This window comes from Triturus cristatus, chromosome 4_1 (assembly GCF_964204655.1).
Source record: "Triturus cristatus chromosome 4_1, aTriCri1.1, whole genome shotgun sequence".
Lineage (NCBI taxonomy): Eukaryota > Metazoa > Chordata > Amphibia > Caudata > Salamandridae > Triturus > Triturus cristatus.
Genome location: NC_140585.1, coordinates 611,731,056 through 611,744,765, shown reverse-complemented (window position 1 = coordinate 611,744,765; position 13,710 = coordinate 611,731,056). Strand labels below are relative to the sequence as shown.

Sequence of the window (13,710 nt, the reverse complement as noted above, 5' to 3'; positions counted from 1 at the left end):
TACAGTCATTGTTACAGTTGACAGTTGCAGATGTATATACTTTGTATAGAACACGATACAGGTTCCATAGGAGAATTGCATAAGGTCGAATTCATAGTCGGCAGTCCTTCCTTCTACTAATCTCCTAAAAAATAGTGTAACTCTCAGTCAATATTAAGACCCTTCTCTACTGCTCTGAGGCACATAATCCAAATCACCTCTTGGCGTCGTAGTCAAAGGTCTCTGTTCCCACCCCTCTCAAGTGGTGGTACCATTTCTAGACCATGAAAGCGAAGGGACCTATGATGGTCCTGTTTTTCACAGGTTAGTTTGTGCACCGCAAATGGATATCTTAAGTCACCTTGTTTTACCGCCCTGAAATACTATTGGATTCTTTCCCTGAACATCTTAATGGTGCTCCCCACATCGATTTGTTCACATTTACAGATTGAAATATACACTACAAATCTTGTGAACAATTAATATTGGTGTGAATTAGGAACTTAGGGCTATAATTATAAGAAAATTCCTTCAACTCAATACAGAGTCCACACACTGAGCAGTTGCCACATTTGTGTGAGCCTCTGTTGCGGGCTGTCAGCCAATCATGTTTTCTTACTTGAGATGGAGAACTAGGACTGATATGTCCACCCGGTGTTCTCCCTCTACGAAATGTAATACTGGGATTTTTGGGAAGAAATGGTGCCATGTTACTGTCACCCATTATAACTGCCAGTGTCTCTTCATTATTCTGCTAATGTCCCCTATATGACTTCCAAATGACATTATAGGTCTTATCAAGTCTGATGTATAGCAGACTCTTTGCGATTCTCCAAATCAAGTCCAAGTTCATACTGTACGTTGATTTCCAGTGTCTTTTATTCAGACATTATACTTCATATTCCATATGACAGTTCCTTTGTACAATATTCATAGCCAAACATAACAGCTTCATGCCAACAGGTGTTTCATCCGTTTTGTAAAGCAGGACTTCATCAGGGCTGAAACAAATGTAATAATGGCGTCAGGAATGAGTTGGGTTAGGCCCACACACCTTCCTAGTGTTCTGCAGTTCAAAGGATAAGAAGGTGCAGACGTGTAATGTGTTAATCATTGTATAGAGAGGAGATAGATCCATGTGTAGGATACCTCCAACAAATGGTGTGTATAGAGAGTGTAACAAGAGAACCCAAATCAATATCAAAGCCACGCATATATCTAGAAACATAATCAAAGAATTATTAAAGAGAAGGAGAGACAGACAACAGGTCACCACAAACGTGCTTTAAATCAAACCCGTAAAGTGTGTGCTTGAAGTGTCCTTATACCAGGAGTAATGGCCAAGCGTTAGAATGCGGCTCACCTTAATTGTCACTATTCTTACATAATCTGACTGGAAATGATAATCCAAAAAGAGACTGTTTTTTAAAACGAACCTGAAAGAAAAAACCAAAATACACGATATATCTTCGTCTTTGATGTCTCTATACGATGATTAACACATTACACGTTTGAACCTTCTTATCCTTTGAACTGCAGAGCACTAGGATAGTGTATGGGCTTAAACCAACTCCTCTCATTCCTGACGCCATCATTACATTTGTTTCAGCCTTGATGAAGTCCTGCTTTACAAAATGGATGAAACACGTGTTGGCATGAAACTGTGGCATGAAGCTGTTATGTTTAGCTACGAATTTTGTACAAAGGAACTGTCACATGGAATATGTAGAATACTGTCTGAATAAAAGTACGAACTTGGACTTGAATTTGGAGTGCTTGGAGCTTAATGTAAATTAGGACTGGTGCATAGTGATAATTGTGAATAAATACTGCAGGTAAACCAACCTGAATGAATTCCTGTTGTATTTCCAACCCAGAATGGGTTCTAGAGCTCCAGTGATAATTACACAGAAAAAGGAATCAGGGTATACTGTGTCCAAAATGTAGTGTATTCCAGAAGTATTTTCTGGGGATAAATGAAAAAGAAAGACAGAACAGGCCCAGTTACAGTTGTGAATACACCCCACTTAAGCAAGGGCATGTTCTGGCTCCATTTGTAGATGTTGTCAGGAAGCCCCACGTACTTTAAATATGGATCTTGTGTGTATGATTGATAAATCTATCAAGAAGAATGACGGCATGGTGTAGTACAACCACTCTTGGGGGCTAAGTAAGTCCCTCATACCAGCAATAAGGAGTGCGTCTCAGGAATGTATAGTATATCACTGCTGAGTACTACTGGGTATCCTATGTCCGCTGTCTCGCCAATATTTAGGCAGGCTCCTCAGTGGGCCAAACTCAGTACCTTCTGCGGACACACCGGAGGCAGCCCTGCTATGAAACCGAGGTAAGCGCCCCTGTTAGGATGCCCAGTAGTACTCAGCAGTGGTCTACTATAGATTCCTGAGAAGCGCCCCCTTAATGGGGGGGGGTACGCTCCTGTTAGCAATGGGATTTCTGGTTGGCTAAGGCTTGCGCCAAAGCAAGGCTGAAACCATCACTCTTGACAGGGCAAGGGAGTTACACGCTAAAAATAACCCCTGCTCACCCCCTTGGTAGCTTGGCACAGGCAGTCAGGCTTATCCCATAGGCAATGTGTAAAGCGTTTGTGCAACACAGACACACAGCAGCAACACACTAGGCACACCACAAAAGGAATTCCACACAAGGTTATATAAAAGATAGCCTTTGTATTCTCCAAAACACATTAGAATCATAATCACACAATATACACTGTGCCAACTAACACTGAGCAATATTCACAGGGGATAACATACAGGACTAGGCCAATTGGGCCACGGTCAGAAACATCAGAATGCAGGTAGTAAAAATAAAACACAACCAGTAGCTACTGTTACAGTAATGACCTCAGCATTATCACATTAGGCCTAAAACACATTATGCCCAAACTTCATTAGCATAAACTCATTACGCAATAAGCCTCACCAGCATAAACACATTGTGCAATAATCATGGTGCATAAATCACATTTGGCAAGCATCCGCATAAACACATGATGCACACATTTGGAAGTGCACCACAGTAACACTAATTAGGTGCATACATCACCTTAGGGCCTTGCGCCCTATCTACGCCATAATGCTGGCCCCAGGCCAACTGGCCTTCCTTTGGGGCTCAAAATGCCCTATGTCCAGAAAGTCAGAGCATAAGTGTAGGACCTTCCCAATGGCCCTCTGGCTGCCAAGACAGCGAAATCACTGGTGCGCAAATGCGCTGGGGGTGTGGGTTGCAACTCACCCCTACCTGGCACTAAAAAGGGTATGTACCCCCATCGTTGCAGCTGCCCACGCTTCTGCGGGGCAGCTGTGAGATTGGGCCTCGGCACTACTGTGCCTCCTGAGTCCCCACTGGGACTCTACAATAATTCTGCCCAATGTTGCAGCTGCCCTCTGTCCGGCAGGGCAGCTGTAGGCAACTGCCTTGGCACCACTGCACCTGGGGAGCCCCACTCTGGGACTCTAAGCACGCAATTGCCCCCAAAGGAAAATAGGCACAGGCACCACGGTGCCTCAGGGAACCAGAATAAGCCCCAAAAAAGAAATCAGCCCAAGGGACACCTGCCCAACTTGAGCCCCACTCACCGGGGCTGATCAGGGGCTCCTCTGGTCTCCATTTCTGCAGCGGGGTGGGCACTGACAACGTGCCTCGGCAGCTCCACTCACCGGGGTCTCCTCCTCTGAGGCAGACACGCGGGTTCCCACCAGCACACAGGGGCCCCGCCTTCCTCCAGGGACGACCTGCCTGTCTTCCGGCGACTTCCTGAGTGCTCCTCTATGCGGGGTAGGAACCCACCCACCGCCAGACTTCGCTCCCAGTCACGGAGGCGGGGTAGGCTCCCGTCCTCCTCCAGGCTTCGCGCCATCCCTTCTCCAATCGTAACTGCGGGGCTTCTTCGAGGCCAAAGGAGGCAGAGAGGGAGCCCGCGAGGCTCAATAGTTGCTGCAGGCCCTGCCCACAGACGCACCTCTACCTGGCTTCCAGGTAGCTTGTGGTGGCGGCGGCTCTCTCTCCTTCATCTCAGGCCGCAACGGTGATTCCTGGCCAATACGGGGTGGGCTCCCGCTTTACGAGCACACATGCGGGTGGGGACCCGCTTCATAAAATAGTAACAATGCGGGGTGGGCTCCCGCTCAAGAGGCACAAATGCGGGGTGGGCACTCCCTCCATAATTAACGGCACCGGCAGGCGGGGTGGCTCCCGCTAGACCAACAACGGCACCAGCTTGCGGTGTGGGATCCCGCTTCTCTCAGCAACTCGGGGGAGTCCCCACGCCGGGATTGCTTCGGCAGAATCCGCAGCAGCGCGCTGCAAGGCACCCAGGCTCCTCTCCTCCTGGAGAAGCCAAAAAGAGGTGCAGCGCTCACGAGGTGCTATAATCAGAGTTTCAGGGGCACCAGGCTGGGCCCAGGCAGGCAAGCTCACAGGGCCCTCCAGCAGGGAGGCAGTCCCTCATGGCGGTTCCTCCTGGGGCCCAGCAGCAGCAAGACCCACTAACAGCATAAGGAAGCACAAAGCACAAAACCTCATGGGTTCACAGCCCCAGTACTTGTATCCCAAATTCCTTAGTCTGCCCTGGCATAGGGCTTGGGGGAACCAGTCCTAACTGGTTCTGGGGAGTGTGGAGCACTTTGTTTACAGTGCTCCTCTTCCCCTTTGTCAGGTTGGGGCTCTGTCATCAGACACACCACAGGGGGGCGGACCTTGCATTCACATAGGCAGGCACAGACCTATTAAGGGTCTGGGGACTACTCCACCCACTAATCCAAATGCAGATGCCCTATTAGGCCTAGTGCTGACTCACCCTGCCCCTCCTGGAGCGCAACACACACCTCACCAGCCACTGTCACTCCAAAGGCAGACATGCAATCCACATCAGGCAGGCAGACACACAGCACACAGAAATGTCAACTTCTAAAAAGTGGCATTACTAAAATAGTGATAATAAATCTGCACACACCATTGCACAGCATATATTATTACTATCCCAACCATACCAAATTTGACTACACTGCTTCTCTCATATCAGGTATTACCACTGAAACACTTATCAGGGAATCCCCAATGCATTCCTATGAGAGGGCAGCCTCACAGCAGTGAGAAACCCAAAATGGCGGTTTGTCACTACCAGGTCATGCCCCACACTTAAGGTACATGTCCCACCTTTTACCTACAATATACCATGCCCATTGGGCGAGCTAGGGCCTACCTTAAGGGTGACTGACATGTAGTAAAAGGGGGGGGGGGTCACAGGCATGGCACACACTTTAGGTGCCATACCACAGCAGCAGTAACACTGTGCGCACAGTCCCTGCAATGGCAGAAGCCTGAGATAGGTTTGAAACGCTACTTTGGTGGGTGGCGCAATCAGCGCTGCAAGCCCACCAGTAGCAGCCCCGGGTATATGAGTTACCAGTTTACAAGGGACTGACAGGTAAATTAAATATGCCAAACAGGTGTCGACCAATCCTTACCATATTTAACACAGAGAGCACACGCACTTTACACTGGACAACAGTGCTAAAGTGCCCAGAGTCCTAAAACCACAAACACCATATCAGAAAAAAGGCTAGGAGGAAAGCAAAATGTTCAGGGATGATCCTGCAAAAAGGGCCAAGTCCAACAGCTCCTTATTAGTATTACATGGGGATGATATATATAATAATTGTGACAAAGTCCCTATCTTCCCTTTATTGTGTTTAGGGCTCGCGTTTATCCCAGCAAAGACTTCCTGACGACATCTACGAATGGGGCCAGAAAATGCCCTGCTTTAACTGGGCCTGTTCCGTCTTTCTTTTTCGGTTATCCCCAGAAAAGTCTTCTGGATTACACTACATTTTGGTCACAGTATACCCTGATGACTTTCATTGTGTAATTATCACTGGAGCTCTAGAACCCATTCCGGATCGGAAATACAACCGGAATTAAGGTTGGTTTCCCTGCAGTATTCATTCACAATTATTACTATTCACCAGTCCTAGTTGATTCGAAATTCTAATACCACATTATTGTCTTCCCTTTTACCTTTTCTCCATGTAGGGTCCATACAAAGAGATTATAGGTACTTTTTAAATGAAAAATATGCCTTTTCTTAATGTCAAGCAAAATTGAGGGGTGCCGTGTTTCTTAAAATCACCTTAAAAAAGTCACTAGTAAGTGTTCGGAGATTGGATGTCACAAAATAAGTCACCAGAAACAGGCTTATCTTCCATTGTGGACGATTCTGTTTGGAATAGCAATCACTTTAAACTGCACAAGTCTGGCTTCTGACAGCAATGGTGATATGTTTTTAAAAAACATCATGGGTTTCCACAGGCTTGAGAATTGGACTTGAGCCGCTCTTTGCGATAGACATACTGTCACAAAAGGTAACTGACATCAGATGTTAGTGATGAATATCTTTTACTTCCAACTTCTATACACTTGTTTGTTTCTTAGCCCTGAAGAAGTCGCTGCGTACAACCCTGAGGCGCGACGCAACACGTGTTGGCTAAATATTTCAAGATTAAACTGAAGGGACTGTTTCAACGGAAGAACACAAGTGTTTTTTGTTACTGTTAATGATATATAATATACACTGTTTGGCGTGTGCAAGGGATTGTTGTTTTAGCTTCCAGTACGCATTAGACAGCATGAAGTAGATTTTAGACAGTGGATACAGATGGAAATCGGCAGAGAATATAACATCACCAAATGCTACATTCACCACTTGCCAATGGCAAAACTTTAGCATTAGGTGTTTTATGAAAAATGTCCCGACTGTAGTCCTCTACATGTACAGAGAAACGCCATTCGCTGCATTCTTTTTGTTTAACCAAAACGAACAATAATAAACACCATCAATAGATGTGATTTTCATATAATAAAAGCTATCGTTAAGATTTATTAGCAGTAATTTAAAAACATGTTTCCTATCTATTTTCTTGGTTTTAATGCATTTACAAAACAAAGTCTTTATTGATATCTTCAACCGAACTTACCGATGAAAGCTATCCACCATTTTTAAGTGCACTCTGAGGTCTTTTTTTGTCAGATGATCCAGCATCCTGGCATCTACTAAACATTCCATGAAGTAACTTCGGTACTGAGGTAACCCCAGGCTAGGAAGCCATTCATTGCCTATCCATTCATGGTTCATATCGCCATATGCTAGAGTCTACCAAGAGAGGAAAGTAGATCACACATTGAGTAAATGCAACAAAAAAAAAACACACAAGATTTTTATGAGCAATGTGTACATAACAATGATGGTTATACAAGAAAACTTGCACTACAAATAAATGAGTGGCACAAACATGTGGGACTTGTGTAACATCTTTACATATCATTTTGGAACAAAGGTGTAGTCTTATAGGTTTAACTTCAGAGAAATCATTTAAGGGGGGCCAGTGGCCACAACAGTGACCACATGTGTGGCTCACAGGCTTTAAAAGTCAACTGTTTTGCGTACCATTATTACCTTGCATGGAAACTAGCAAATTCTTGAGGTAACTGTTGGACATTATTTCTCTTGTGCCACAAATATTTGCCTTCTAGACAGCCTGTATTTCTGCTTGGCTCTCTGGTATTTTTTGCATGATATTCTCCAGACTCTTTGCCTACACTCCCAAATTTTCGTTGGCATTCGGACTCTGTACACTTTACCACTGGTTAGCAGGAATAGCGTCCTTGTGCTGTCTCCCTAAGACACAGTATAATTGGCCTTCACCTAATTGGTAGAATACATTTTCTTTTAAGTCACTAGTAAATGGTACTACCTGTATCCAGGGCCTGTAAATTAAATGCTTCTAGTGGGCAGCAGCACCCTTTGTACCATCCACTATAGTAGCTCTGCAAAACATGTCTCAGACCTGCCTCTGCAGCCTTAAACAGCTATTTTGACCTGGCAACATAAACCTTTTGTCAGGCCTAAACCATAGGCTCTACCAGCTCATAGGGCAGGGTGCCCATTGTGTCAAAATTAGGACATGTGTATTTAGGTTGTATATGTCCTGACAGTAAAAGAAAAACCCCTAAAGCTGTTTTCATAATTGTAAGGTTATCTCTCCCACAGACTAACACTGGGTTAATTTATTACAATTAATCTGTGATAACTTCAATTTGGGACCTGATTGAAAAATGCGGTTTGCACTCAAATTAATTGTAATTTAAAATCCTCTTTAATGGTAATATCAGATGTTGAGGTACTATTTTAAAAATGCCACTTTTACAAAGTTATTATTTTTCTGCCTAAACCAAATGTGTCTTTCTACCAATGTCCAGGGTCACATGGACTCTCCTGCTGTGTGTTGTGTATTTTTTCCAGGCACAGGGAGAAAAGATGGCTAGGTGTGAGGTGAGTAGATCTTTGAGACAGGATGGCTCAGGAGAAGCTGCACCATGCCCTGATTGCACATCATAAGGCCCTGACTGCAGCACACACAAAGCAACCTGACACCAACCTGCCTTTGCCTTTGTCGTCCTAGACAATTTGGTGCCAGGAACCAGGTGAAGTGGAAGAACTGACCAGAAGCAGTTTTGGGGGTAGGCCAGGAAATTTCCCCACACAAAAGCTGGCAGCAGGTATAAAAGTAGCACCTTCAGAACCTCTGATCAGAACATTCTTGGTAATGTGGAAGATTCAGAAGAAGATTTCCCTGCTGTCTGAAGAAAGAAGATTGGACCACTTTCCTTGATTCCAGACTCCCCAGAAGCCCAGAAGTGACTCCAAGTGTCAATTGACTGACCTCCTGATTGAGCTATAGAGTGACAACAAGCTTCCAGCGACCTCCCTGCAACTGCCCAGCAGACCAGCATCAACTGGACCTGGCTGGATCTACCTGAGCCCTACTGCGGGCATCTGCTGGAGTGAGTCCTGATCCCCCAGAGGTGCCCCCATGTCCTGGACCCTTGGCTGGCATCAGTGTACTCCTCCTGACCTCAAGATGAAGATACAGAAGTTTTGGGCTCCTTGCAACAAAGTGACTTCTTCCTGACCAGAAACATCACCCGCAACGACCACAAATGCCAAGCTCCAGCGAGATCTGCACTTCCCGCTGACAGAGATTGTCCACAACAATTGCCAATGCGAAGCCCCATAAAGACGTGCAGTTCATGCAAACAGCAAGGCCCCACATCGACCGCTCACGCGCATCTCCATACATGACCGGCTCTTGGCGCTATGACAGTGACCATCCGGGAAGTCCGACCTTCTACTCTTGCCAACAACTGCCTCCTCACGGTCCCAGTGAACAGAAGCTATCTGCGCAGACTTGAGAAGGTAACTGTTCAAAAGGACTTGCCTGGTCCCTAAAGCCAATTCGCGTTCCATCATGGGCAGCCTCAATTTTTGACTTTGCACCAGTCCAATGCGATCAAATAAACCTCGAGTGGCAGTTTGTGCTTTTTAGCACTATTTTCACCTAAAACTTTAAAAACTCATACTTCTGGTTCTACTGATTGGATTTTTGTCATTTGGAAGTAAATTTTCTTTAATACATATTCCTCTATTGTTTTAAATTGGTTTGGGATTTTTCTTCTTTGGTGTTGTCTCTTTACTACTGTTTGAGTGTTGCAAAAATACTTTACACATTGCCTTAAGTTAAGCCGGACTCCTTTTATGCCAAGCTAGCAAAAGTTTAAGCAAAGGTATATTTAGTAACTTTTGTGTTTCACCCTGACAAGGATTGTATTTATTATTTGAGTGGAGCTTTCACCCCTCTCAACTCAATATTCCAATTTCCAACACATACAATTTACAGATGGAATATACATACATTTCCTAGTGCAGAAAAAAAATGGTTTCATGTGCTGAAGAAGACATTTAGAAATGATGAATTCGAATTGATCCAAGTGTTTAAGGAATTTGGATTGGCTTCTATGCAACCTGTGAGAATCAGAGGGGCTCTTCAGGCCTTTTCGGACCGCTCTGATGTCCAGGATGGCACAATATGATTGCAAGGGAGGGGCACAGCCATGGAAAATTAAGGGCCTACGGGTAACAAATGTGACGGATGCCCCATTGTCCATAATACAATTGGATTAAAAGCTCTGGCACTTGTAATACAGTGGACAGGATAGCCCTCATATTTTGACAGAGTATCCCATCCGTCAAAATCTTTAAAAAAGGCCCTAAGAATCACATTGTAGTCTGTTTTAGTAATGAGACTTTATCAAAAATCTTTCCCTCTGTCTTCTTGTCCAATGTGGTGAATTCGTCCTACATTCCACATCCCAACACAATGACAAGTAAGAATTGGGTTCCACTATACTCTTTAAGGTTTAAAGATTACAACTAGTGTTTCAAAATGTGTTTTTACTTTCCAAATGTTTTGGCAGCATGACCCGTTCAACTGTGTGTCATCTTCCATATGACATTATCAGTAAGACAGTGAATGTCCACAATATTTTCACTTTATCATTTATGAAAAGTATGTCTCCTCCAACTACTTTCCTTCTATGAATGTCCTAATGTCAAACACAACAAATGTATTAAAAATAATACATATGAAGTTTAACCCTTTCTTTTAAGTGCTTGTGGAATCAATAAGATGATGTGAAAGGCAAAGTTGATAAGTCTCCTGGGAATATTACACTTGTTAGAATGAACCACCACAGAACACCAAAGAAATTGAAAATTATTTTTCGTACAGGTTTTTATAAATAATCTTGAATCCAACCATAGTACACTTAACACCATCATACTGACCAAGGTGAGAAAATGGTTCAAGATTTTATTGAGGTTTTAGTTCTCTTTCTCTCTCCAGAGGTAGGTACTACTGGAGGAAATGTTTCAAATCTGTAATTTGGACAATTTTATTTTTAGATTCTGGAAAAGAGCAAGCATATATTTGTCCCTACTTGCCATTAAAATTGGACCATGATGAACCATTCATAGCAAACCAAGTGTAATTTTCTTGGATGTCATAGAAAGAATAAGAGAAAACATATCTGAAACAAACATATGCCATATCATAATATTTAGCACTATGGTTTATGGTTATCGTACTGCAACAATGCTTCTATTAGACAAAATTGTATGCTCAAAGCTGCATGTAAGATCTGCATTTCACTAACTTCCTTCATGCGTGCATGCAACCTCACAAGTAAGACTGTTCTTGATTCAAACACATCATATATTGTGTTAATTTTTTATTCATATTCTATAACCTAATAGATAGGGATGGAACATCTGTTGGCTAAAAATCATCATGTCTAGAAAGTAAGATATAAAAAATATATCTGCTATAAAAGAGAAGTTCTACCATAAAGGACACAAGTCAGATGAGATGCATATTTATATTTCAGCGGGCACTTCCTGATACCAAATTTGCATCTGATATGGGGTATATATATCAGAGCATGTTTCTCTGATGGCAAGCATGTATTTAATTAATCTATGTGTTTGCATGTGTGTGATTGAGACATATAGCATTAAAGAAGTGTATTTGATGGAGCACATCTAATGGTGCTGAACGGCTATGAAATTAAAAAATATGCAGATGTGTGAGACAATATTTTCGAGGTCGCTAATCCATCTTAAGACGTCCAACAGGTATCCGCTGCTTCTTGTGTTTACAAGACAAATTGACTACCTCTTACTTCACTATGACAAATATAAGACCATCAATGCGTTCATCCATTACTTTATTACAATTATACAAGGTTGAAAAACAGAGATTCTGTGGTCCTTGAGCTATGATGAGGAAATAATACTGACCGTAGGGTTATAATGCCTGAAAAGGTTCCCATACACACTTCAGGGGAGTGATCAGTCCTGCCTTCATGTACCAAAGTGGATGACCCTGCCAAGTTGTACACACCCTGAACATTTTGTAAGCAACTGAAGAAAAGTAGGTCTTGGTTGTTGTGTCTGAAATGCACCATTGAGACAATCTATAAAGATGCCTGAGACTAATGTGGTAGATCGCAGATATGCAATTTTGGATCTTTTGCTGAATTCAAAATGCACCTAATGACCTGGTCATCATTCCTTCTATGTTGGGTAGGCTCTTCAAATCCCAACCAAATCTCAAAATTCTAACTCTTAGTACAAAAGACTTAATGTATTTGCAACTTTATTTCTAGAAAAAACTAAGAGTTTGGTTATAATGTGAAAAGAATCAAGCAGAGGTATGACACAACGGATGCATGCCAAAATGATGAGTCCTGATATGAAACTTTCAACAAAAGGAAAGAAAAAACATTAGAGAAAAGTGGGACTGAACTTGATTTAATATTAGTAGCAACCTTTCAAAATCAAATTTTTACAAGAGCCTCACAGTGAGGATGTTAAGAGTTCAAAAGGTACTACTTAGAATCTTTCTGCTACACATTGGACAGTTTATGCTTGTCTCAGTGACAGAAGAGAAGAAAGAACACCCGTCAAGTTCAGATTCTTGCAGGCAGAGCAGAGGAAAAGAAACATGACTAATAATCAAATGTTGAAATAAGAAAGGAACATACATCTGTCGTTTTCTATGGCACAATCAGTGTCTTTAAAACGCTGAATTTGGAAGATGATTATTGGGCTTACTGCAGTAGCTATGAGTGCAGACTGCATCTCCAGTGGCCCAGACTGTCCAGACAGAAGAGGCAACAATCCCTCTGCTTAGTGGCAGGATGTTGATCTGGAGGCACCCTTTACTGCTTGGTACATGATGAGCGTGGTGTAGCAATAATCCAGAACTGCTAGCACAGAACTTTTTTCAGGAAAGGAAAAGCTGGCAGTCACTGTGAAGTGTCAGTGCTGCTTGGACTGAGGCTTCACATGCACAGGCAATAGCTTATGCTGTAATGTTTCCACAATGAACTACAATTCCCAGCAGGCCATGGACTCTCACATATTCTTTACGGAAGAATACCATCTTGGATATCTGGGTATAACTTTCCTGATGGCAGAAGGCATCTTTGCTTGGCAATTGTGGTACCATATTGCTGCAGCCAGGACCTGCACTCGGATTTGCTTGTAAGGCCTATTGCTACTCAGTGGAAGTCTACTGAAGGTGATTGTGAATACAGAGAAGTATTCAGAACATTCTGTTGTTGGTGGAAACAGACTTTGAACTTTTTTTCTGAGCATTCAAACATATATAGCATTATGAACATTTCTAAGACCGGAGTTGTTACAATTTGCTAAGGGTTATTAACAGAGCAGAAGGGTGTTTAGACTACATTATATTGTTCATATTATGTATGAATGTCAACTAGAGGGCTTTATAGTTTTAGTATTAGAATACAAATTGTCAAGACTAGGGAACAACAGAATATTAACATTGTTGGTTACTTTAGAGTTCACAAGAGTCAAGTAGAAACTATAACTCATCAAAATAGTGCATTCTCTGTGTGTTTAGTTTTCAGAAATTACAATTCCCACAACAAAGTACAAAGAGTTAGTTGCACAAATATATTTTGAAAGTGCATCAGTTCACCGTTACAATTTAGCATAACACCTTCAATGACCGTTAGTTAAGATTTCTCTTTGACTTCTAGATATCCACTGGATCCTGTAGACATCCTTGATTAAAACGAGTGATGAGTCACATTGGTGGAGTCCATTTCTACTACTTGCCCTCATGTTCCTGAGGAGGTGGTAATTATTGGAGGCAGTGAGAGATGCAAGTATTCATTACTCAAGTTGGTTTCCATGCATCCGGACGCTTAGACCTTAGCTACCACTGCCTCCTGTATCTGCCCTTGCTCTGAAGAGGTCTTATAATATGCTCCATTTGGGTG

General features: G+C 42.9%; 1 protein-coding gene across 3 annotated transcripts in view; it reads right to left on the bottom strand.

The window, feature by feature from the left end:
• Positions 1 to 13,710, bottom strand: part of PPFIA2 (PPFI scaffold protein A2) — a 1,995,062-nt gene that overhangs the window by 174,413 nt on the left and 1,806,939 nt on the right. For all 3 annotated transcript variants that reach the window (XM_085652973.1, XM_085652974.1, XM_085652975.1), the window contains one exon: positions 6,978 to 7,153. In XM_085652973.1, coding sequence (XP_085509099.1) covers positions 6,978 to 7,153 — 176 coding nt within the window. The remainder of the gene's footprint in view (positions 1 to 6,977; positions 7,154 to 13,710) is intronic.